Below are 27,500 nucleotides of genomic sequence, written 5' to 3'. Positions count from 1 at the left end.
AATAGGGTAAAATAGAGGAAAAATACAGTCGATGCCTGTTAAAACAACAACGGATAAAATAATAATCATTGAAAACCTTGACCTTTGATCTTCCCATTGTTAATCTCGAACAGACCTGCGTTGAACTGTCCCCTTTTCTATCTGGATTATTGTTCTAACTGTTTTCATCATTGACCCAGGAAGGGTTTAGTGGTCGAAACATTACGTGTTTAGTATTTCATTCTCTTATTATATGAGGCTGTGATACTCAGATTTGTATTATACTTTTTACATTCTAAACTTGCATGTAACTTCATATTCCCGTTCATTTGTACTATACGTTTTACAGTATAAACTTGCTATTCACTTCATATTCCCGTTCATTTGTACTATACGTTTTACAGTATAAACATGCTATTCACTTCATATTCCCGTTCATTTGTACTATACTTTTTACAGTCTAAACTATCTCGTAGCTTCATATTCCCGTTCATTTGTACTATACTTTTTACAGTCTTAATTATCTAGTAGCTTCATATTCCCGTTCATTTGTACTATACTTTTTACAGTATAAACTTGCCAGTAACTTCGTATACACGTTCATTTGTATTATACTTTTTACAGTCTAAACTTGCTAGTAACTTCGTATACACGTTCATTTGTATTATACTTTTTACAGTCTAAACTTGCTAGTAACTTCGTATACACGTTCATTTGTATTATACTTTTTACAGTCTAACTCGCTAGTAACTTCATATTCCCGTTCGTCAATAAAACAATATTCTTCCATTTTACTTTATTTACTTCCAACTTTTCACGTGTCTCAACTCTTTCATCTTATAAAGGGACTTACGATGGCTCAGATGGTAGAGCACTAACTTTACACGCAAAGTTATTCAGGGGTGAGAATGACTGGTCACTAAAAAGGAGGAAATTTTTCAGCGCTAAAATCAAGAAGCATCCATGCAAAAATAACCTATAAATTTATATTTCATTAAAATATATTTTGATGCAATCCAAAATGTGTCTCGCAGCAATTTCGACACCACTCGGAGGAATTTCAAAAATTAAAGTGTAATTATAACATGGTGGTTGTAGTAATGGTAGTCGTAGGTATGATGATGTGGTGGTGGTTGTAGTAGTTGTGGTAAGGAGGATGATGTGATGATGGTTGTAGTAGTCACAAACGGACTCCAAGATCAAACTATCAATGTAGTTAGTTTGAAGTCACCTAAAAGTTTCACCAAGACACAAGCACAGAATCCTTGTGAAAGTAATACAAAATTTAGAACAACAAATCTAACGTCACACAAAAGAGAGATGATTTACGAGGACAAACATATCATCTCCCAAAAACCATGACTATACATTTAATTGCTTCCCTCCCTGCCAATGAATCTGGCCAGGAAAATGATCAAGCCAAGACAAAGACAGAAAGCAATTCTGATCTATGCAAGTAAAGATCCCACCAGGAAGATGATGTGATAGTGGTGCTTGCACTAGAGGTGGTACTGATTATAATGATGACAGTGATGATGTGGTTGTGGAGATGGTGTTACTGATGATAATGTGATAGTTGCTTTTGTAGTCATATTTGGGGTGGGGATGGTCATGATGTCATGATGGTTCAGGAGTGAGAATGACTGGTCACGAAAATGGAGGAAATTTTTCAGCGAATAGTTCAAGACCCATCTATGCGACGATAACGTATAAATTTGAATTTCATTAAAATCTACTGAGATGCAATCCAAAATGCGTCTCGCAATAATTTCTGACACCACTTGGAGGAATTTCAAAAGTTGAAAGTGTAATTACAATATATTGTAGTTGCAGTTAAAAAAAAGGTAGCGGTAGGGATGATGATGCAGTGGTGGTTGTAGTAGGGTCGTGATAAGGATGATGATATGGTGGTTGTAGTTGTAGTGGTGTTGGGAATGATCGTGTGGTGGTGGTTGTAATAGTTGTGGAAGGGATCATGTGGTGGGAGTAGTGATAGTTGGGATGATGTGGTGGCGGAGGATGTAGTTGTATTGGTAGTAGGAATGATGATGTGGTGGTGGTTGTTGTAGTAGTGGTGGTCGGGATCAGTGATGATAATGATAATTTGTAAAAAAGGAGGAAAATCTATCGGCCGTCTGTCAAGCCCAAATCTAATGCAAAAAAATAACATAGCTATTCATTGTTACTTAATATTGCGTAATATATTACTAACTTCTAAAACACGTCTATTCTGATCACAAGATATAAACTGACTTTTGTAAATATAATTTTTAAAATTGTCATTTCCAATTTAACATTTTAGAGCTCTATAATGCTTCCCACTATATCAAGAGATTATAATAAACGTTTGGCCTAAAGGAGGTATTTTTTTATACTACAAACACGGCTAGTTTGTGTGTATTACTGCAACCTTGTGGTTATGCAGCTTATGAATAAGAATCTTTAATCAATTGCAAAACATATTCCATCAAATGAGCGAATTTAAATCAAGCCTTTAAAAAAATTATTACTTAAGTCGATCAGCCAAACTTACTGTTGCATTTTCTCTCTATTACAAAGTGATATCTATAAATATAATAATGTGAAGTTAGAAGGTTGGCTGAGAAATAAAATATGGAAAAGAAAGAAAGAAAGAGAGTGAGAGATAGATAGATAGATAGATATATAGATAGATAGATAGATAGATAGATAGATAGATAGATAGATAGATAGATAGATAGATAGATAGATAGATAGAGAGACCACTCTGATTTTTGTTTTAATTGGTAATTAGAGATAAGTTGTAATGAATTCAATTGAATTCAGAACAAACAAACAAACAAACAAAAAAAAAGGAGTACAAAGCTAAATGGTACAAAAATATTGACACCCGAAAATGTTTGACACCGCAAAAACAGCTGAAAATTTCAGAAAAATCCTAAAATCGCGGAATTCCGCGGATCCGCGGAAGATTATCATCATGGTGTGATGGTAGTTGTAGTAGTAGTGGTTGTAGCTGTAGTGGTGGTAATGGTTGGGATGATGATGTGGTGGTAGTTGTCGTAGGGATGGTGGTGGTGGTAGGGATGATGATGGGGGTGGTTGTAGTATTAATGGTGATAGGTAGGAATGATGATGTGGTGGTAGTTGTAGTAGTGATGGTGGTGGTGGTAGAGATGATGATGTGGTGGTGGTTGTAGTAGTAATGGTGATAGGGATGTTGATGTAGTGGTCGTGGTGAGTCTTTTTAAAAGGCGGAATTGTGATGGTGATGGGCGGAGATAAAACAACGTTTAGGCGGAAGATTCTCAGCCCTGGTTATTGAGATCGATCCATCCTGAGTTATATTTGATTATCATTTCAGACTAACCGCCCAATCCTCTCCACCAAGTCGTGATTGGGTACCTGGATTATTAAATCTGACGGAAAGTAATTTGCGATATACTACCGTCCTATCCAAAGGGTAGCGGATAGAAGCAATAGCTATTGTCAGTTTAACGTTATAGAAAAAGAAGTCCTTCAGAGCTGTGTAGCACATCGAGCCGGATTTTATTCCGGTTTCTATAGCTTGAAACGGTCAATATAAATTGCTTGCTACTATTTGGATAGGATGCTAGTCTATCGCAAACTACTTTCTGCCAGATCTAACAGACCCAGCTACCCATTCACTGAGGGTAGAGGCCAGAAAATAATCTTGATTGCACTTGAGATCGGTCTCGGTCCCTTTTCGTGTGAAACGAGTGCTCTACCAACTGAGCTATTCATCATCATCATATCTTGTCGCGCCAGTGAGTCAGCCAGTCCCGGGCAGTCTGGTTGCATTCCCTCAGGTCAGCATTGGTGCAGTGAGGTCCCAGTGAGCATTCGGACAGGATGTGGTCCATGGTCTGTCTGGGGTGACCGCATGGGCATTCAGTGCCCGGTGAGATTTTCCATTTAAAGAGGTTGGTGGCGGTGTTTCCCACCTTTGCTCTAGCTCTGTTCAACGCCACCCAGTCTTTTCTCTTGAGGTCTGTGCCTGCTGGGAGCTTTTCTGTTGGGGGCTGGAGGGCATCGTTTGCTATGTTGTCCCATTCTACCCATTTGTCCAGGCGGAAGAATGCTGAGTGATCTGGGTGAAGGCTCTCTACTGTGAGGAAGCTATTCCTTGATTTGAGCCTGCTTTTGGGACAATTGTGGTTATGAAGGGGGTGTCTCTGGTCCATTTCCTGTTTGTATTTTTGTATTTGGGCATGAGTTTCCCTCCGGATGTGTGGTGGGGCTATTCCTGCTGCACGGTAGACCAGTGGTAATGGTGTTGCTCTCAGCTGGCCCGTTACGATCCGGCAGGCGTTGTTGAGCTCGGGGTCTAGCTTGGAGGCATGGCACGATCGGGCCCATACAGCTGAGCAGTACTCCGCAGTTGAGTAGCTGAGGGCCAATGCTGTGGTCCTTAGAGTTTTAGGGTCAGTTCCCCAGTTCATGTTTGCCAGCTTTCCAAGGAGGGCATTACGCGTGGACACTTTTGCCTTGGTCTTCCTCACGTGTTCTCTGAAGGACAGAGTCCGATCAAGCGTCACTCCGAGGTACACTGGGTGGTAGTTGTACTCTAATGTCTGGCCATTCCACTTGATGTTAAGTTTTGTGTGGGCTTGGTGGTTGTTGAGGTGAAATGCACACACTTGTGTTTTCCCTGGGTTGGCATTCAGCAAGTTTTTAGTGTAGTACTTTGTGAGGGTGTCTAGGGCATTTGTCAGTCTGCTCTCGATTGGTTGGAAGGACGCATCCTGTGTTGCGAGGCATAGGTCATCAGCATATATGAATCGGCGGATATTTGGGAACTCAGGCTGATCATTTGTATATATGTTGAAAAGTGTTGGAGCCAGCACTGATCCTTGGGGAAGACCATTCTTCTGGGTGCGCCACCTGCTCTTCCGGCCATCCATTTCAACAAAGAAGCGCCTGTTTTCGAGAAGTGACTGGATGATATTTACAATTTTCTTATTCTTTATCATTTTAGCCACTTTGAGGAGTAGGATCTTGTGATTCACTGTGTCATAGGCTGCAGTGAGGTCGACGAAGACTGTGCCAGTGACCTGTTTTGTCTCAAACCCATCTTCTATGAATTGTGTAAGGTTAAGAAGTTGACCACATGTTGACCGTCCTGGTCGGAATCCAGCCTGGTCTGGAGACAGTTGTTCGTCTAGACTGGGTGACATGCGGGACATAACCATTCGCTCAAATAGCTTGTATGTGATGCACAGGAGGGAGATCGGGCGATAGCTTTTCTTGGATTTTGGATCTTTCCCCGGTTTCAGTAGGGCGACTACTCTTGCTTTCCTCCATGCACTTGGCAGCCTGTTTGTCCTTGCGCATACATTGAAGAGGTCCAATAGCCAGGATAGCGTTCTCGGGCCAAAGTGTTGAATCATCTCAGTTGTGATTCCATCCAGTCCAGATGCTTTTCCTGCCTTCAGATGGGACAAGGCCTCTAGTAGCTCCTCCAGGGTAAAAGAGTCAAGATGATCTTCACTATCCTTGAGGGCTTTGTCCATTTCACGTTTCAGGGATTTTAGTTGGCCTCGTGCTTTCTTGGCTGGTTTCCCATTCAGTAGAAGCTGATGTGCTACTTGGTCAGGTGTTACTGCAGCCACTCTTGTCTGGGTATTTTTGTCATTATTCAGTTTTGAAATTGTAGTCCAGGCCTTTTTGCTGTTTAGGGTCATATTGGTGGAGGTTATTAATTCCTTCCATCTTTCTGATCTTTCATCGGCTATCATTGATGTGAGTTCTTCACCCAGTTTTAGGGTTTCTTCACTGAAAGGATCCACCTTGTATGATTCAATGTATCTTTCATATAGTTTCTTGCTTTCATCTCGGAGACATGGAATATAACTTTTTCGGCATCCTCTGGGGATGTTTTTCTTTGCAACTTTCCATATGAGTGTTCTGAAGTCGTCGTATCTCTGTGGGTCACTTTTTATATTGGTGATCTCATTGTCTAAATCTTTAGTAAAGTTTTCCCAATTTGCTTTTCTAAAATTGAATCGTGGTATCGCATTTGATTCGAGGGCTTTAACAGCTGGTTTGATGCTGATGGTAATAGACCTGTGTTGAGATTTCGGTATAGGCTCACCTACAGTCCTTTCAAAGTTTGAGAAGTGTTGAGAGGATATGAATGCCAGGTCCGGATTGTAACCTTTCTTCCACCGGGCACTCATAAAGGTTTTCTTGTCTTTGGGGTTATGGAGGATTGTGAGGTCATTGCCGGCCGCCCATTCCTCAACAGCATCTCCGTCAAGGTTATTTTGCTCATATCCCCATATAGTGTTATGGCTGTTAAAATCTCCAATGATCAGGGTTGGTTTTCTATCAGATAGATTCATTTGGGGCCACTTGAATGGGGTTGATGGAGGTTTGTACACAGATATGATGGTAATCAGTGTTGTTTCTACTCTGAGAATCTCAATGTCATTTTCTGAGTGGTCATCGCTTTTCAGTATGGTAGATTTTTCTCGAGTGTACATGGCACTTCCATATTTTGGGTGTTCGTGGTGTATTACTAGTTGCATGCCAGGTATGCAAGGTGGTTTTGAGTCTTTGTGGGTTTCCTGTAAGCAAATTATATCTGCTTTTAGCTCTGTCAGTATCTTGCATTTGGTATGGGAGATTCCTTCTATGTTGAAACTTACAACATTGAAGTTTTCCATTGTCTGGGCCGAGGGGCTATCCTTTTACCGCCCAATTTATTCTCTCTGGTCGCGTAGTGTAGCAATCAGTCTCCTTCAGAGAAGGATTACAGGAGCACGACGTGATCTGAGCTATTGGAACCCCCCGAACGTTATTGGTGAAGCACTAATTTGGTGGCCCAGAAATCGCTATGTTATGCAACAGACGCCAATAGATCGAGAGCCAGGTCGCTGTAGGAATAATTAAAGTGATACGAAACTGCTAGGAGCTGTGGAATGGAACACGTGACGAACAGAAATATAACATAAATATTATATAACGGTTTCAAAAAAGGACAACATTCCAAACCCGAAACGTTTTGATATTGTGCTAAAACTGGTTTTGAGCTCACACTGTCATTATGTCTTTGTTACTTTGTTGTATTTTCTCCCTTTTTTAAAGCTGTTGTCACATTTATTTCTAGTCCATTATTTTTTACAGTCCACTGCACTCAGGAGCATAGATTGAATTTATTTCCTCATGTTCAATTCATTGTCATCTAATCGATATTATTAATAGAAAATACACGTATTTAAAAATAGACCTGATTAGCAGGCGATTTCTGGGTCAGAAGAAAAAGAAGATGGTGATGTCGATGATGATGATGATGATGATGATGATGATGATGATAATGATGATGATCAGAAGAAGAAGAAAAAGAAGGAAAGGAAGAAGAGGAGGAGGAGGAGGAGGAGGAGTAGGAGAATAACAAACCTGCCAACCCTCCCAGGATGAAAAGTCTATTCTATAACCCTAAAAAGTGTATTTTTTAGCCCCAAAAAGTGTATTTTGTCCGCACATGTGGAAAAAAAGTGCGCACTATACAAAAAAATATATATAAAAGCTAACACCAAACCAAATCAAAATAAACTCTGATCTTCATCATTCAAACAATCTCTAGTGATTACAAAATTATTGATTTATCGAGAAACTAAAACTTAATGACCATTTTAAATTAGTATAAGTATAAGGCTCATAAACAAGACCATGGTTAAAAGACTGGAGGCAGCGGTAATGTGGTTTTACAGAATAGGGTGTCATGGGTGGAAAGGAAAAGAAATGAAGAAATTTTAGAAATGGCAAAAAGAAAAAGATCACTGATAACAAAAATCATCAAACGCCAAATGGAATTTTTAGGACACATTATCCGCCCCCCCCCCCCACCCCGTTTGGAAGTACTCGCCTTGACTGGAAAGATGAATGGAAAAAGAATAAGAGGAAGACAAAGAATAACTTATTTGAAAGGGATAAGAACTTGGACAGATGAAGCTGAGAAAGGTGGCGCTGTTTTAATAGAATTGGCAAGAGATAGATCAGCTTGGCGGAAGATGACCTCCGACGTCTGCTTCAGATATGGAACTACATGATGATGATGATGATAAGGCTCAGAAATTGCAATATCAAAAGGAATTGCTATCGAAACACTCAGTATTGATGCTAGTGTCAGTGGAAGAAGTGATGGTTGTTGTAGCGATGGTGCTCTAGTTGTGGTGGTGATGATGACGGAGCTGTGGTGGGGTTGGCGGTAGAAGTGACGTGGTGGTGGTTGTGACAGCGACAATGCTGTGATGGCGGTTGTAGAAGTGGTGATGCCATGATGGTGATGGTAAGAGATTCTGATGTGGAGATGGCGATTTTGATGTACCAAATGAAGCTGTGAAGGTTATATCTGCTGGCCCAGTACATCAGTTATGAGTAAGTTTTGAGATAAAATATCTGGGACAGTGGTTTTCAATTCAATAGATGACATTTTGCAACAGTAGCAAGATATTTCCATATATATGTTTTCTAATGATCCTTATCTCTCTTTCTCTATCTTTTTTTTATTGTGAGCATTCACTACTATTACTACTACTACTCCTACTACTACTACTCTTACTACTACTTGTTCTACTAAATACTAACAATACTATCACTATTGGTCAAATGATAGGAAATTCGCAAGTATGTAATATGCAAAGATAAGTTAAATACTTCTAAAATGGTTCTCTAGGGATAGAAGAGAGAGAGAGAGAGAGAGAGAGAGAGAAAGAGAGTGAGAGACAGGAAGAATTTTTTTTTTTTAATAGAGTGAGAGAAAGAGAGACAGAGAGAAAGAAAGAAATAGAGAGACAGACAGAGAAATGGGAGAGAGAGAAAGAGAGAGAGAGAGAGAGAGAGAGAGAGAGAGAGAGAGAGAGGGGGGGGAGGGAGAGGTAGAGAGAGGGGGGAGGAGAGAGAGGGAGAGAGAGTGGGGGGAGGAGAGAGAGGGAGAGGGGGGGTAGAGAGAGAGAGGGGGAGTGATAGAGGATAGGAGAGAGAGGGAAGAGAATAAGTGAGGAGACAGAGACGGAGGGAAGTGGGAGAGAATGGGAGAGAAAGGAGAGAGAGAGAGGTATAAAGAGAAAGGAAGAGAGATAGAGAGGGAGAGAGAGGATGGAAGACAAAATGAGGAGAGAGAGAGAGAGAGAGAGAGAGAGAGAGAGAGAGAGGGGGGGGGTTGAGGGAAGATAGAGATGAAGAGAGAGGAGAGATAGAGATAGAGGCGGAGGTATGAGAGAGGAGATGGCAGAGAGAGGAAAAGAAAAATAAGAGAGAAAGAGAGAGAGAGGGAGGGGGGAGGAATTATTATAATTTAAGAATGAAAGGAAACGGCAACTTACTTAATAAGTGGCTGTAGACTATAACATTCGACAATCTCTGTGTGATGAACGTGGCTTAAATCACAGCAATGGCCGTCTGTTTTTCCTTAAAAAATAACATGAGGAACCCGATTCAAATTTAAAAACGATTTAAGAATAAAGTGAAGAAATTAGTCATTCATTTCTATCCACTACAAACGAATTAAGAATAAAGTGAAGAAATTATCTAGATAGTCATTCATTTCTATACACTACAAACGAATTAAGAATAAAATGAAGAAATTAGTCAACGAATTAAGAATAAAGTGAAGAAATTGGTCATTCCAAGGAATTTACCCAATGGAAACCGTACGGTGCTCTTATTGGCTAACCAACCAGCGGCCTCAATGAGAAAAATATCCGCCATTTTGCTGTTGGCTAGGAATCGCGTTACTATAGTAAACAAGCGCTGATCGGCCGTTCATGAAAACAAGTTGCTGCTCGCTCGTTTAACTCAAAATTATTCAAAACGATCTCTCTAAAATGATATAAATGTGACTTCTTAAGGTTTTCTTCACGGTCAAAACCACACAACATTCTATTAATGATTACGTCCGAGGCAAAAAGGAATATTGACAGGTCGACCGAGAGTTGAACTCGTGAGACGACAAACATCAATGCGAAGTGTAGCGAGAGTCAAGCTATTGTTTGTCTTGTCCTATTCTATATAGAGAAAAGGATTAATAGTATAGCCTCGTGTGTGAGTGGTTGCGTGTCATAGTCTTGTTTTTAAATTGTTTCTGTTGTTTATGTGTGTAGTGATGACTCTCTCACACTCAATTTCAATGCCGAAAGAGGAATTCCCGCACACAAGAAAGGGGAATTGGGGTGGTATTTGGCATACATATTGTATAGTATCTAGTTCTAAATAGATAACTGATTAGAATTATATTATGATATATAAACACAATGCCAAATACAATTCCGAAGTTTCCTTATTTCAAATGAAGTAAAGCTCCAAAACCTAATGGTAGTGATTGTAGTACTGAGTGTTAGTGAGGTGATGTGGTGTTGGTGGTGGTTGTAGTTGTAGTAGTAATAGTGATGATGATGTGGTGGTGGTGATGATTGTAGTTGTAGTAGTAGTGGTAGTGATGATGATGTGGTGGTGGTTGTAGTATTAGTGGTAATGGTAATGATAATATCATTTTTAATATGGTGGTGGTGGTGGTTGTAGTAGTAGTGGTCGTGATGATGATGTGGTGGTGGTGTTTGTAGTAGTAGTGGTAATGATGCGGCTATGTGGTCTAGTAGTATGACACTCGCTTCCGGATCGGAAGGTCCTGGGTTCGAACCTCGCGCTCGGCGCATAGTTGCAACCTCAGTTGGTTGTTCAAAAATTGACTAGTCTGAATTTAAACAAGTATATAATTGCTTGGGTGCTCGAATTTCTTACGGAGAGAGCACAATATGTTCAATTAGGGCAAAACAAATCTTCCTGTATAACTACAAATACTGGTGCTCCTCAAGGTTGTGTATTGTCCCCTGTATTATTCACAATATACACGAATGACTGTAGAAGTCAAAACCTGAGTGTACCTTTAATAAAGTTTGCAGATGACACCGCTCTTCAAGGCCTCATAACAAATGGCAACGAAGTGGCTTATAGGCAAGAAATTGATAGATTTGTGTCTTGGTGTGATGCCCACCACCTAGAGCTTAACATAAGCAAGACAAAGGAGCTAGTGATTGACTTTAGGAGAGTGAAGGAACCGATAGAACCGTTAAAATTAAAGGACCAATTCGTCCAGCGAGTTCCTCACTACAAATACCTTGGTGTAACGATTGATGACAGGCTCAAGTGGGATGAACACTTGAAAATAATTAGGCATAAGATGTGCAGACGTACATATTTTTTATCGAAACTCTCTCAGTTTAGAATAGATAAAACCCTCTGCACATTATTTTATAGAGCAGTAATCGAAAGTGTTTTGTCATTTTGTATAACAGCTTGGGGAGGCAATTGCTTAGCAGTGGAAAGGAACAAAATAAATTCAAATATTAAAAAATCCATTAAACGCTATATAAATGATGTTGACGATGTAGATCTTTTATACGAGAAATTTTGTATAAATAAAATAACTAAAATATTAAATGACCAGTATCATCCACTAAGACCATCAATTATTATGTCAGAAAGAAGTGGTCGCCCTTTCTCTATTTCAACGAAAACAGAGAGACACCGAAAATCTTTTCTGCCGTCCAGTATTAGGCTTTATAACAACAAGCAATAATCATTTTATATAATTATTTCTCATTTTTACTTTTTAAAAATATAAATATTAATTTATTAATTTATTTGTTTTGCAATCTTTTCAATTTTCAATTTATAGTGACAGTTTTAACTATTTTACAGTGTTGAAATTATTCATATTATAAAGCGCAGCTCTGGTTATAGAGCTGCTCCTTTTTTATATATATACATCCTATTTCCATTGTATTTTTATCTTATGTGTAAATTATAACACGTCTGTACAAAAAATTTCCTTTTTGGGATGCAATAAAGTATTATTATTATTATTATTATTATTATTATTATTATTATTATTATTATTATTATTATTATTATTATTATTAGTATTATTATTATTATTATTATTATTATTATTATTATTATTGAGTCCTTGGAAAAGGCTCTTTACTCACATTCTCTCACCGTACTCAGGTGTAAAATGAGTACCTGGCCGTTAACAGAGTTGTCTTTGTCCGAAAAATTGTAATATCGCCTAACAGGCGTCATGTCCCGTCCTACATGTTAAATGTTGACCAGGGACCCCTTGTAAAGCGCTTTGAGCACATTTAGTAGATATTGCACTATATAAAGCTCAATTAAAAAAAAAAATTTCAATGATGATGATATGGTGGTGGTGGTTGCAGTAGTAGTAGTGGTAGTGATGATAATGTGGTGGTGACTGTAGTTGTAGTAGTAGTGATAGTGATGATGATGTGGTGGTGGTTGTAGTAGTAGTGGTAGTGATGATGATGTGGTTGTGGTGGTTGTAGTAGTAGTTGTAATGGTGATGATATGGTGGTAGTGGTGGTTGCAGTAGTAGTGGTAGTGTTGACGATGTGGTTGTGGTGATTGTAGTAGTAGTGGTAATGGTAATGATATGGTGGTAGTGGTGGTTGTAGTAGTAGTGGTAATGGTAATGATATGGTGGTGGTTGTAGTAGTAGTGGTCGTGATGACGATGTGGTTGTGGTGGTTGTAGTGGTAGTGGTAGTGATGTGGTGGTGGTTGTAGTAGTAGTGGTGGTGGTGGTTGTGGTAGTAGTGGTAATGATGATGATATGGTGGTGGTGGTTGCAGTAGTAGTGGTAGTGATGACGTTGTGGTTGTGGTGATTGTAGTAGTGGTAGTGATGATGATGTGCTGGTGGTGGTGTAGTAGTAGTGGTAGTGATAATGATGTGGGGCTGGTGGTTGTAGTAGTGGTGTTAGTGATGATATTGTGGTGGTGGTTGTAGTAGTAGATGATGTGGTGGTTGGAAAACACATTACAGGTTATTATAATACATGATTACACACATTCTCTAACTTCATTTTTTGACAGCTTCGTTGTGCCATAAATATACGCAACAGTTCTGAAACATTTTATTGTGGATTTTGATATTGTTTGTTGTTTTTCTTGTGTCGTTATGTTGACATAGATACCGAATGAATGGTAATTACTACATTCTCAGCCAACAACAAAATGGCGCTGAATGCTTTCATTGGTGGACACTTTTTAGGCTTCGTACGTATTCTCATTCGTTTAATTCTATGGGTCATTCATTTCTATACACTACAAACGAATTAAGAATAAAATGAAGAAATTAGTCATTCATTTCTATACACTACATGGGACAACAAGCAGCTCGTCCTAAACACTCAAGTTAGTTCCTTTGCCTTTTACTTTTGTCCACAACAGACTGTAACAACGTTCTGTCTGTGCGTTTTTTTCCACACGAACTTGTCCTGGGATCGCAATTACGAATAATCGGGAATTTCCGATATTACCCATCTCCGCACTCATCAAGTAATTTCTTGGTTCGTTTGTTATGAACGCCCAGGATTGCCAATATCTTTTTTGCATAAAATGCCAACAAAGTTACAGAAATATGCCTGTAATGTTTTGATTAAAGGAATGACAAGCTGAAGGTTTAGTATGGAACTCAAAGCAACATGTTTATTTCTTCGTCCGGTAAAAATGTTACGTAACCAGAATACAGTTCCAACGGTAGCAGTCTCAATATAAGGGACTTAACCAAGTTAAATTGTACTTGTTAATATACTCAGTTGCAACCCTTAGTCCATGACAATGCCAAATAGTATGATACAATGTCAAATCTTTCTAAGGATCAATTTTTCTCCTAGAATTAAACTTACTTACTGCGATATGAGTAAATATCTTGATTTCATGTTTACAAAAACCGAATACTTCTTGCACACATAACGGTAAAATCTAGCAAATTCGAAATGAGCGTTTATCTGTAAACCAACCACGTAAAAATAAGCGGTATGGATGCACACCAAAATGTCGATATGTCACACCTAATTTAGCCATGCCAAACGACTTCTGAAATAAAGGACATGTTTATAATAATTACTTTGGCCTTCAAATCATCAAATTGGCAATCCGATCCTTATAATAGTAGCGGAACCGATTAATATCGGGAATTCCCGATAATTAGTCATCTCAATCCTCAGGAAAGTTGGTACAGAAAAGAAAAAAACAACATGAAACACATAATGTGATTTGGTAGACAGAAAGGATTTAGGATAGCGAAAAAAAAAAGAAAAAAAAAACGAGAGAGAGAGAGAGAGAAAGAGAGAGAGAGAGAGAGAGAGAGAGAGAGAGAGAGAGAGAAAGGATAGGGATAGATAGAGAGATGGAGGGAGGGAATAGAGAGGAGTGGAGAGAAAAGAGAGAGAGAGAGAGAGAGAGAGAGAGAGAGAGAGAGAGAGAGAGAAGGAAAGAAAGCCAATCTATCCCTAATAGTAATAGGTTACTAGAGAATATACCATTGGATAATCTTTGTGTGTTTGATCTTTTGAAATCACAGCAATGCTTGGATGTTTTCTATCGGAATATGAGGAACACCAACCACGTTCACAACGATAGAACAAAAGAAAAGTGAAGAATTCACTACGTCGTCTTGTTCTATACCCAACATGGAGCTGAACAAAAAACTCATACTATAATTAGCTCCTTAGTATTTTTTCTAATTCTATGGTTGTTGACGTCGAGGATTTCCGTTATCATGTTGCCAAATATACCAGGCAAGTAAAAAGAAATATGCCAAATAGTTTAAATAAAATGCCAAATCTTTCTAAGCATCAATTTTTCTCCTAAAATTAAACTTACTTATTGCGACCATGAGTAAATATCTTGATTTCTTGTTTACAAATCCTAATACTTCCTGCACACATAACGGTAAAATCTGGCAAATTCGAAATGAGCGTTAATCTGTAAACCAACCCGGTAAAAATAAACGGTTGTGATGCACACCAAAATGTCAATTTGTCACACCAATTTTAGCCATGCCAAACGACTTCTGAAATAAGGGACACGTTTTTAAAATTTACTTTGGCCTTTAAATCATCAAATTGGCAATCCTTATCAACTTATGGAGCTGAGTCGATATCGGGAATTCCCGATTACTTGTAATAACAATCACGAGGAAAGTTGGTAGAGAGAGAGAGAGAGAGAGGGGGGGGGGTGGAAAAATAAAGAGGGAAAGAGGAAGGGAAAGAGAGGGGAGAGATAGTGAGGAGGAAAGAGTAATGGTGAGAGAGAGAGAGAGAGACAGAGAGAGAGAGAGAGAGAGAGAGAGAGAGAGGGGTAAAGGGAAGAGAAAGTGAGGAGAGAGGGAGAGAGATGGGGGAGGAGAGAGAGTGAGAGAGAGTGGGGGGAGGAGAGAGAGGGAGGGGGGGGAGAGGGAGAGAGAGAGAGAGGGGGAGTGATAGAGGATAGGAGGGGGGGGGAAGAGAATAAGTGAGGAGAGAGAGACGGAGGGAAGTGGGAGAGAATGGGAGAGAAAGGAGAGAGAGAGAGAGGGGTATAAAAAGAAAGGAAGAGAGATAGAGAGGGAGAGAGAGGAGGAGGAGGAGGAGGAGAGAGAGAGAGAGAGAGAGAGAGAGAAATAAAGATGGAGAGAGGGTTGAGGGAAGATAGAGATGAAGAGAGAGAGGAGAGATAGAGATAGAGGCGGAGGTATGAGAGAGGAGATGACAGAGAGAGGAAATAGAGGAAAAGAAAAAGAAGAGAGAAAGAGAGAGAGAGAGAGAGAGAGAGAGAGAGAGAGAGAGAGAGAGAGGGAGGAATTATTATAATATTTTATGAATGGAAGAAAACGACAACTTACTTAATAAGTGGCTGTAGACTATAACATTCGACAATCTCTGTGTGATGAACGTGGCTTAAATCACAGCAATGGCCGTCTGTTTTTCATCAAAAAATAACATGAGGAACTCGATTAAAATTTACAAACGATTTAAGAATAAAGTGAAGAAATTAGTCATTCATTTCTATACACTTCACACGAATTAAGAATAAAGTGAAGAAATTAGTCATTCATTTCTATACACTATAAACGAATTAAGAATAAAGTGAAGAAATTAGTCATTCATTTCTATACACTACAAACGAATTAAGAATAAAGTGAAGAAATTAGTCATTCATTTCTATACACTACATGGGACAACAAGCAGCTCGTCCTAAACACTCAAGTTACTTCCTTTGCCTTTTACTTTTGTCCACAACAGACTGTAACAACGTTCTGTCTGTGCGTTTTTTTCCACACAAACTTGCCCTGGAATCGCGATTACGAATAATCGGGAATTTCCGATATTACCCATCTCCGCACTCATCAAGTAATTTCTTGGTTCGTTTGTTATGAACGCCCAGGATTGCCAATATCTTTTTTGCATAAAATGCCAACAAAGTTACAGAAATGTGCCAAATAGTATGATAAAATGCCAAATCTTTCTAAGCATCAATTTTTCTCCTAAAATTAAACTTACTTACTGCGGCCATGAGAAAATATCTTGATTTCATGTTTACAAAAACCAAATACTTCTTCCACACATAACGGTAAAATCTAGCAAATTCGAAATGAACGTTAAGCTGTAAACCAACCACGTAAAAATAAGCGGTATGGATGCACACCAAAATGTCAATATGTCACACCTAATTTAGCCATGCCAAACGACTTCTGAAATAAAGGACATGGTTATAATAATTACTTTGGCCATCAAATCATCAAACTGGCAATCTGTTCCTTTTAATCGTAGCCGAACGAATTAATGTCGGGAATTCCCGATAATTAGTAATCTCAATCCCCAGGAAAGTTGGTACAGAAACGAAAAAAAAAAACATGAAACACATAATGTGATTTGGTAGACAGAAAGGATTGAGGATAGCGAAAGAAAGGAAAAAAAACGAGAGAGAGAGAGAGAGAGAGAGAGAGAGAGAGAGAGAGAGAGAGGGGGGCAAGGGAGAGAAAGGATCTATAGAGAGAGATGGAGAGAGGGAAGAGAAAGGAGGGGAGAGAGGGAGAGAGAGAGAGAGGGGGGGGGAAGGGAGAGAAAGGATAGAGATAGAGAGAGAGAGAGAGAGAGTAGTGGGATGAAATGAATAAATCGTTTTCGAAAGTGGTTAAATCTTTATGGGGAAAGGGGATGGGAAAGGGGGGTGGAGGTGGGGGTTCGAAGTCGAGAACTTTCCATCTCAAACGTCTGAGGAATAATTCTATTTTCTTGGCTTGTAGCGGATCTTTGTAAAGCGCCTTGGGCACGTTTAGTGGATATCGCTCTATAGATAGAGTGAAATTGACGTCACTCATCTCCTCATTATTGATTTTAGCCAGCCATTTTTATGACAAATTCTCTCTAAATTCTAACGATCAGACGAATAGGTCTATCTAAAGGTTTCCAAAACTAACTGTACATTTGACTGTTTCCTTCTCAGCTAGAGTATCCAGCCAAGGCCAAGACAAAACCAAGTAATTTCATTCCGAGACAAAAACTTACAAAAAGCAAGTTGGAAAACAAATATAGGGGGATAGAAGACTCAGTAAGTGCCTCCCTGCCCACTATGGGAGGTCAGGAACCCCATCCAGAGATATTGGGGGATAGAAGACACAGTAAGTGCCTCCCTGCCCACTATGGGAGGTCAGGACCCCCACCCAGAGATATTGGGGGATAGAAGACACAGTAAATGTCTCCCTGTCCACTATGGGAGGTCAGGAACCCCACCAAGAGATATAGGGGGATAGAAGACACAGTAAATGCCTCCCTGCCCACTACGGGAGGTCATGAACCCCACCCAGAGATATAGGGGGATAGAAGACACAGTAAATGTCTCCCTGCCCACTATGGGCATGGGAGGTCATCACTGAATTCTAACAATCAGACTATAGATCTATCTATAGAGGTTTCACTCAGCTTTCTGTTTTGTTGCGTTTTATTCGACTGGTGGATGTTGTGAGTGTCCTAGCTGAACCCATAACATTAATATTGACGCCAACCTAATGCTGTTTGGTAAAGCGCATTTACGGAAACAATGTACGTCTCTAGTATGTTATGTACTCGTTGATTTTTTTCTTTCATTTTCAAATCTAACGGAAGCGATCTATAGATAGAACGCAGTTGGCGTCACTCATGTCTTTGTTTGTTTTTATGTTTTTAAGGGTTTTACGGCGCTTGCAACACATTAAGGTCATATCAGCGCCAGTAAAAAGGAAGAGAATAGGATAGTAAAAAGTTCTAGAATTACAATTAAAGCACAAAAGAAAAGGTAAGACAAAGGGGAACGGGTTCAAATAGGGAACAGATGTAGATTCCAAGAGCACACCGTTAAAGTACTTAGTTTGAGATCACCTAAAAGTCTCATCCAGACACAACCACAGGTCCCAACTAAGAGGAATACACTCCAATGTTTACCAATCATATAATATAATATGTAAACTAAACATAATACAATGCATAACAGAGAGATGATTTACAAGGAAAAAAATATCATCTCCCAAAACTATAACTATACATTCGACTGTTTCCCTCCCAGTCAAGGAACTCCGGCAAGGATCAGGACAAAACTAAGTAATCTCATTTCAAGACAATGACAGGAAACAATTGGAAAACAGGTATGGGGGGATAGAAGACACAGCATGTACCTCCCTGCCCACTATGGGAGGTCAGGATCCCCACCCAGACTCATGTCTTTGTTCTCGTAATTCTCATTAAACTGTATTAACCATACTGTAAACCTTCAAGGTTATACATAGTTTGGTGTGTTGGTACGTACAATTTCCAGATGGCAATGTTGTGAGTTTCTTAGCCAAGCGCACAGCATCTATAGTTTTCATCCAACCGAGTCATCAATCACATGATTTTGTGCTGTATAACGATTGGATATTTGCTGCTTTGTTTATGAAAGTTGTAAACATACTGCTGGTGTCAAGCTTAACAAATGACCAATCGTGATGTTAGATATTTCAAATGTTGTGAACACATTTCACTATGTGGTATTTTGAGCACATTATGCAATATGACCTATGAGCACATGGAAAGGTCATATAGATCATTCCTTGTTTGTTTGGTTTTTGTTTGTTTGTTTTTTTTTTTGTTTTTTTTTTTTTGTTTTTTTTTTAATGGTTTTACGGCGCTTGGAACACATTGAGGTCATATCAGTGCGAAAAACGGGGAGAAAATGGGAAAACAAAGTTCTAGAATTACAATTAATTAAGGCACTCAGGGGTAAGAAGGAGGTGAATTGGTCCAAATAGGAAACAGATGTAGATTCCAAAAGCACACTATCAAAGTACTTAGTTTGAGACCACCTAAAATCTCATCCAGACACGATTACAGGTCCCCACTAAGAGGAACACACTCAAATATTTACAAATCATACATATAAAATGTATACAAATATAATACAGTGCATAACAGAGAGATAATTTACAAGGAAATAAAGATATCTCCCAAAATTCTATCTATATATTTGACTGTCTCACTCTCAGCCAGGGCATCTGACCAGGACAAAATCAAGTAATCTCATTCCAAGACAAAGATAGAAAGCAAGTTGGAAAACAGATATAAGGAGATAGAAGACACAGTAAGTACCTCCCTGCCCACTATGGGAGGTCAGGAACCCCAGCCAGAGATATAGGGGGATAGAAGACACAGTAAGTACCTCCCTGCCCACTATGGGAGGTCAGGAACCCCAGCCAGAGATATAGGGGATAGAAGACACAGTAAGTACCTCCCTGCCCACTATGGGAGGTCAGGAACCCCAGCCAGAGATATAGGGGGATAGAAGACACAGTAAGTACCTCCCTGCCCACTATGGGAGGTCAGGAACCCCAGCCAGAGATATAGGGGGATGGAAGACACAGTAAGTACCTCCCTGCCCACTATGGGAGGTCAGGAACCCAGCCAGAGATATAGGGGGATAGAAGACACAGTAAGTACCTCCCTGCCCACTATGGGAGGTCAGGAACCCCAGCCAGAGATATAGGGGGATAGAAGACACAGTAAGTACCTCCCTGCCCACTATGGGAGGTCAGGAACCCCAGCCAGAGATATAGGGGGATAGAAGACACAGTAAGTACCTCCCTGCCCACTATGGGAGGTCAGGAACCCCAGCCAGAGATATAGGGGGATGGAAGACACAGTAAGTACCTCCCTGCCCACTATGGGAGGTCAGGAACCCAGCCAGAGATATAGGGGGATAGAAGACACAGTAAGTACCTCCCTGCCCACTATGGGAGGTCAGGAACCCCAGCCAGAGATATAGGGGGATAGAAGACACAGTAAGTACCTCCCTGCCCACTATGGGAGGGCAGGAACCCCAGCCAGAGATATAGGGGGATAGAAGACACAGTAAGTACCTCCCTGCCCACTATGGGAGGTCAGGAACCCCAGCCAGAGATATAGGGGGATAGAAGACACAGTAAGTACCTCCTTGCCCACTATGGGAGGTCAGGAACCCCAGCCAGAGATATAGGGGGATAGAAGACACAGTAAGTACCTCCCAGCCCACTATGGGACAGATCATCCTATTGGTGTGTTGTATCTGTATGACATTTCACCAAAAAGGTTTTAAGTGGTCTGGCGTATGACACTCGTGTATAATAAGAGACGCATTGAAATTTGAACTTATTGAACTTCAACACCAATATAGTTATAATGTATAAAGAAATAACGTGTATTGTACTTTTTCATCAATTTTTATTTTTTATTTTAAAAATGACAGAAAAACAAGAATAAGAATAGGTAATGTTCCATCTCTTTCCGTTAATCGCAACATTTCCGAAGAAACGGAATTAATTCTATATAAAAGTCACTGGTTAATTGAAACAATCTTCGGTTAATCGCAACAAATTTTCGCCCTCAAAAAGTGGCAAATTCAAGAAATCAATAAACAAAATATGATTACAGTTGTAAAGAGGGTCTGAGCGATATCCTGTGTTTTGGGATTGACAACTCTGCATTGTGACCAACGAGTTTGGTGAGAGCTTTCTGTCTCTCATCACGGCTAAACACTTTGACTCTGTCAAATGTTGAGAACAAAAGAGTGAAAGTTAATCCAATCTGAGTAAGGTGTCAGCTGGCATCAAAGCTGATTTTGCTTGCCAAAATGTATACAGGGCTGCCATAAGGTTTTTATTTCAATCATATTGCTCAGTCTGTGGTGGACTAAGAACAATGTTTACAACTGCTATGAGTTTATTATATATGTGTAAAATGTTGCAACATATAATTGTTAGACCTGCATGTGAGTCCTGACCAAAATGTCTGAACTTTTTCACACATATCACCTTAAGGGATCTTGTATTTTGTAACTCAGTAATTATTGTGCGGCTATGTGGTCTTCTGGTCTTCACTCGCTTTCGGATCGGAAGGTCCTGAGTTCGAGCCTCGCCCGGCGCATAGTTGAGTCCTTGAAAAAGACTCTTTACTCACATTCTCTCACCGTACTCAGGTTAAAACGAGTATCTGGCCGTTTACAGCATCGTCTCTGTCCGAAACAAAATGTAATATCGTCAAACAGGCGTCATGTCACGTCCTACATGTTACATGTTGCGGTTGGCCAGGAATCCCTTGTAAAGCGTTTTGAGTACGTTCAGTGATTATTGCGCTATATAAAAGCTCAATAGTGGACAGAAACTCAACTTCGGTTAATCGCAATATTTTAGCTGATCCCAAAGTGTTGCGATTATCCGGAGTGGACTGTATAACTAACGTATTCAATCTTCCACTCTCTAACAGTAATCTCCCATCTTGTTCCAAAAAGGGGTAAGTTAAACCTTTACTTAAAACATACATAATTAGACCAGAATGACGTCGTGAATTAGCGATGTGATTCTAATTTGTCCATTCTTTTACTCCATATATTATTCTTAAAATGAATGAATTTATCAAGCACTGTTTACAATACAAGACATCTATCAATAGAAATGTGTCAAACGTATTATTGAATATAAATAAGTGATATATTTTAAATCATTTAATTAAAGATTATTCTTTAGGCAAATCGAACAATAAGTTTCAAAGAACAATTTCACTGGGCTATGATTTGTGTATCAAAATGGAAAGTAACTGAAATATAAATGATATTTATCTTAGAGGCTACCAATAAGTCTCAGAGAACAATTTCACTGGGCTATGATTTGTTTATCAAAATGGATATCAAATGAAATAAATTATATTTATATTAGAGGCCACAGTCAAGGAAATATAACAACAGGATTCATTATGGCATATTTCATCGGTAAATATGAAAAAATAAAATGGGTTGGTTTCCAACATTCTGTACAATATTGACCCAACAGAACTATTTTAGTGCTTCAGTACATTTAAAAAGAAGTGAATATGTCGATAAATGTCCAAACACCAAAACCTGAATCCTTGAATACAGAGCTACCAATCAATATGGAATAGATTTAGATTATTTTAGAAAATCTGCCCAAAAATTTGTGAGAAAAATCTGACATCGGATAGAATGTTTAGACGCTGATCAACGTGCACTTATTTGTAGGTCTGATAACCCAATTCCTTATGGGCTCATTGTTGTAATGGGAATCAAAAAAAAAATGATGCAAAATATTGTCCATTACAACGATGTTAAACTAGGCCCATAATCAGGTCCGGAGGTCAGACCTGTATATGGTAAGTTATTGTGATGATGTTGTACTACTTCTATTATTGGGGGGGGGGGGGGTGTTACAATTGCTCAGTTGGCCTTACAATCAAAGGGACCGAGATCGATCCAGGGTACAGTCGAAACTTTTTCTGACCCCCTTGTCCACCAAGCAGTGATTGGGTAGCTAGGTCTGTTTGATCTGGCGGAAAGTACTATGCTATAGACTAGCGTCCAATCCAAAGGGTAGCGGGCAATTTCTATTGTCCATTTCACGCTGTAGAAACCGGGATAGAACTGTGGATCCATGGGCCTAATGACTCGTTAGAAATTCAGTTAAAACTATTTAGGCTACCTTTTGAGTCAATAGATAACCTATTCATTATCAATCCTCCGAAACACTGGCTACACAAGCACACACTTCTAGGGAGTTTGGAACCAGAAGAGTAGAAGGTGTGACGTCACGCCATATTTGTCCTATTAAAAAAACAGTAATTTTATACGACGTTTATCTTATCTTATCTTATTAAAGGCTTAATAGGAATTATCCTTTAAATGCCTTATACAATAGTTTATAATTACAGAATCTCATATAGCTTGTATTGTATCATTTACAGACAGTTTTACACAACTTTGAATGTCAGGAAAAATGTATCAATCGAAAAATACAATCATTGAATATTGATAATTGAAAACTGGTCAAGATCGAATGAATCAAAAATGTACAAAGTTCATTGTACAATGAAATATTAATGACAAAAATAACCATGAAAGCAACAACGATAATAAGCACACATAAGTCTCTGATAAATTATGATTTTACATTGTTTCAGATGTCATGCATTTTACTGGTCAACAAACCAGTCTACAAAATCATGAAATTAATGGAAACAGATATATCCAAATGACAACTTAAAGTTTAAAAGATAAATAAATAAATGGATAAATAACTACAGAAACAAACAAACAAATAAATGAATATATAAATAAATACATTCATAAATAAAAATTAATAAGATCAAATTAAATTTAAAAAATAATCAATTAATTAATTTATTATTATTATTATCATTGTCACTACCATCACCACCATCATCACTACCATTACCACCACCATCAATACCATCACCATCATCATCATCACCATCACTATCAATAGTAAAAAAAAAAAAATTGGTAAAATAGAACAAAACATATTAGTCGTACTTAAATCTCAGAGACTTTAACTGCCTATAATCCAAGACTTTAAACTGATTCAAAGAACATTCATTTTTTGTATTAAAACAGAGACTATTCCATGTTTTCACTATACTGTAATAAATGAGTTCTGTCTCATTTTGGTCTGAAATCTTGGAATATATATTTTATATTTGTCGCCTCTGGTATACGTAATCTTGGAAAATGTAAACAAAATCGATGGATTTATATCATTTATATTATGTATTATCTTGTAGAGCTGAATTAAGTCTCCCCTAATTCTTCTGTATTTGAGACTAGGTAGATCAAGGAATGCTAAAAGTTCGTTATATGACATGTTCTCGAGCCCGGGAAGCAATTTCGTTGCTTGTCTTTGAATATTTTCAAGACCTATTGACTGCCTTAGATATATTGGGCTCCAAACATTGTTCCTGTACTCAAGAACAGGTCTTATAATAGTTTTAAATGACGAAAGAAACATGCTATTATCCAAATAAGTAAAACTCCTGTATATGATTCCCAACATGCGATTAGCTTTAGTTGTGCAATCATTAATATGCACATAAAAGTTCAAATGTGGGTCGAAAACAACACCAAGATCCCTTTCAAAATTTCTATCAGGCAAAAAATTTGAATAAGAGATAACCGAGTAATAGATGTGATTAGGATTTTTCTTTCCAACATGCAATACCTTGCACTTGTTGATATTAAATTTTAATTACAAGAACGTCTGTTCTGACATAAAATATCATTTCTCCATACTTGGTTGGCTAAATCATGTGTTGTGTTGTCCAATACACTGACAGGTTTCCCACACTTTGGCAACGAGTCACTAAGCATAGCTAATAAGACACATTTTTAAATATAAAACCTACAGCATTTTTAAAGAGCAATTTCTAATCAACGTGCTCAAAGCACTTTACAGGGGTCCCAAGCCAATGGTAACACTTAACATGTAGGACGTGACATGATGTCTTGTAGGCAGCATTACATTTTTTTTTTTTGCGACAGACTGTTAAAAGCTGGTCACTCATTAAACACTCGCGTACGTTGAGACATTTTATTAGGGTCTCGAAAATTTATCGACTGCACTGAGGTTGGTTCTGATTCCTAAACTGCCAGAATGGGTAAGTATATATTCATCACAATCTAAAGTACCATTCGCGATAACTGGGGCACCACTGCACCCTGGACACGTGTCAATGTCATAGTACCTTGTCAATGGGATGTCATCAATCTCAATTTTCAATTCAGGTAAGCAGAAAGATATGTTAGTTTCTTTAAAACAAAATATTGTGTCTGGAGGGAACGTCATCCAATGTCGCAAAAGACCTAGATACGGATAATGCCAATCAGCATCTCGTGGAATTAAACAATGTAGGCCATTGCCAATGAATCCAAACTCATTCCAATGTTTCGGAAAAAAATCTTTTAAAATCTCAACAGAACTCTCGGGCAACCAAACTCTCGCCACGTCACGACATTTAATGACGTTGTATTTATCGATCTCGTCTCCCCCTACTAGTGACTTCCTATCTGTGTTTTTTGTCAAATCTGCAACATATTCCAATGGCAGATCAATTTTAACGTCAGATGTATTTGTATATTGGAATGGCAGATCATGTTTTGTAAAATGTCCAATGGTAATGTCTTTGCTACCTCCATGGGGATTGGATATTATAATGCCTGTTGACTTGACCTGGATAGGCAGGACAAGGCGTGCAAGAGATAAGTCAAGAGGATCATGACTAACACACCTAAAATACGTCACATCCGTCCTACATCGCTTTATCACATTAGTAGATATAATATATTGATTATTATCGTCATCATTACTATTATCATCATCATCATCATCATCATCATAATCAATAATTGATACCCCCTTGATACATTTCACTGTATCCCTATCTGGAGAGTCAAAATATAACTCTATTGTCGTTTTCTCTAACTCAAGCTGGTCAAATACAACATGTGTTGCTGTCTTCACTATCAACTCCATATACCCTATCTTAGGATCAACGCTGTTACAGCAATCCATGCAAGGGCAGGCTTTATCAGGGACTGAAGTACAATTGTCTATGAAACCTGTTCCGAAAATACCTGCCACCCGGCGTCCACGCTGGTTGGCAAACGGATATGGTATAGTCGTATACGGATAGTAATCCGGCCTCTTTCCACTGATATATTTCACCACAATTCTCACTGTCTTGTCAATACTGTATTTGATCTGTTCCATATCATATTTCGATCTCCACTCTTCTGGCAGGTCACTAATTTTAAATTCTTTTACGGGAATAAAATTCTGATGACCAGGGTTTTTCTCACATCTGTCAAATGGTTCACCATTCTCGGGAGTCCCGAAACAGCACTCTTCAAACTCTGCTCTAACTGTAGAATGAAATGTAAGGATAAAAATAGTAAGTAATAGAATAATAATAATGATGATGATGATGATGATGATGATGATGATGATGATGATGATGATGCTGATGATGATGGTGATATTTAATAATAGTTATAATAATAATAATAATAATAATAATAATAATAATAATAATAATAATAATAATAATAATAATAATAATAATAATAATAATAATAATCATAATAATCATCATCATCATTACTATATAATCATTATCATCATCATCATTACTATATAATCATTATCATCATCGTTATTCTTCTTCTTCTACTTATTATTATTATTATTGATATTATTATAATCTTTCTGTTGTTACCATTGACCAAACACGGACCCTGAGAGCTCATTTGGTAGAGTACTGGCTTCACACGCAAAGAAAACGGGATCGATCCTGGGTGTAGCCGAGATTATATTTTTACCCTTGTGTCCCCGGTAGCTGGATCTGAAAGTGAAAGACGTGGCGAAAAATCCTTTGCAACAGACGCGTCCTATCAATATATAGTAAACAGCTGCCACTGTCCGTTTACTGCTATCGAAACCGGGATAAACTCCGGTGCCTTGGACCTTATGGCTCGGAATGACAACTTACTACAATCAACAAAATGTCATCATTCTTTGTTTGTCTTTTGTGTCTTATGAAGAAGGCCAAGAGTCGAACGTTGTTTGGTTTTTGTGGTTTCCAAAGGGGTCTCAATCTGGTAACTTCTCGGTGTGAACAACATAAAGGGAAATAAATCTTAAATAAAAAAGACATCCATGTTATGTGCGGCTACGTGGTCTAGTGGTTTGACACTCGCCTTCCAGACCGGAAAGTTCAGGGTTCGTGTCTCATTCTGAGACGCGCAGGGTTGAGTCCTTGGCAAATGCACATTCTCTTGCCGTACCCATACGCAGAGTCGGTATTGGCCGTTAAAATCGATGTCTTTGTCTAACCAAATATTGTATTATCGCCTACCAGGCCTCATGATTCGTTCTAAGGTTAAATGATACTGTTGAATAGAGACCCCTTAAAGAGAGCTTTGAGCACGTTTAGTGGATTTTGCGTGATTTAAAAGCTTATTTTGTAGTACTAATGTTACGTATGACTTACAAGGGGGATTGTCTTTAACGTTGTGATGCCATTTGGGGGATGGCAGTACAGGGAGTCCGTCTTCAACCTTGTGATGCGCTCTTTCTAATGAAATGTTGTCATGTCTTCGTGGTAAAATCTTTGATAGATTGTCATCCATGTTTGTGTTGTAATCCTAAAAAAAATATTAATAATAATAAGGCAAAATAGAGGAAAAATATAGTCGAACCCTGTTACAACAACAACAGATACATATAATAATTATTGATAATCGTAAGAGTTTATTTCACCATTGTTAGCACTTTGTATTATACTTTTTTACAATCTAAATTTGCTAATAACTTCATATACACCTTCAG

General features: G+C 38.5%; 3 protein-coding genes and 1 long non-coding RNA gene across 11 annotated transcripts in view; 1 reads left to right on the top strand and 3 right to left on the bottom strand.

Annotated features, from left to right (window-relative positions):
* LOC144980230 (uncharacterized) overlaps positions 1 to 16,109 on the bottom strand; it is a 20,767-nt gene extending 4,658 nt beyond the window's left edge. Inside the window, exons 1-3 of one of the 6 annotated variants that reach the window (XR_013646837.1) lie at positions 16,002 to 16,109; positions 15,672 to 15,747; positions 9,309 to 9,393 (exon numbers count right to left, since the gene is read on the bottom strand). This is a non-coding gene — a long non-coding RNA (uncharacterized LOC144980230). Of the gene's footprint in view, positions 1 to 9,308; positions 9,394 to 13,161; positions 13,249 to 15,671; positions 15,748 to 15,998 lie in introns of those variants that run through there. The other 5 variants (XR_013646838.1, XR_013646840.1, XR_013646839.1 and 2 more) reach the window with 5 other exon arrangements.
* The window catches only part of LOC144980234 (uncharacterized), a 240,613-nt gene that overhangs the window by 124,298 nt on the left and 88,815 nt on the right, over positions 1 to 27,500 (top strand). The window lies entirely within an intron of this gene.
* LOC144980233 (uncharacterized) overlaps positions 1 to 27,500 on the bottom strand; it is a 164,917-nt gene that overhangs the window by 52,700 nt on the left and 84,717 nt on the right. The window lies entirely within an intron of this gene.
* The window catches only part of LOC144980229 (uncharacterized), a 3,627-nt gene continuing 690 nt past the window's right edge, over positions 24,564 to 27,500 (bottom strand). Inside the window, exons 2-3 of the mRNA XM_078927829.1 lie at positions 27,163 to 27,316; positions 24,564 to 26,035 (exon numbers count right to left, since the gene is read on the bottom strand). Coding sequence (XP_078783955.1) covers positions 24,708 to 26,035; positions 27,163 to 27,316 — 1,482 coding nt within the window. The 3' untranslated portion in view covers positions 24,564 to 24,707. The remainder of the gene's footprint in view (positions 26,036 to 27,162; positions 27,317 to 27,500) is intronic.

Source organism: Berghia stephanieae, chromosome 9, assembly GCF_034508935.2.
Source record: "Berghia stephanieae isolate SIO BIC M18660-M18661 chromosome 9, UCSD_Bste_1.3, whole genome shotgun sequence".
Taxonomy (NCBI): domain Eukaryota; kingdom Metazoa; phylum Mollusca; class Gastropoda; order Nudibranchia; family Aeolidiidae; genus Berghia; species Berghia stephanieae.
The sequence above is the reverse complement of the archived record's forward strand: the minus strand, read 5'-3'. Positions and strand labels throughout refer to the sequence as shown.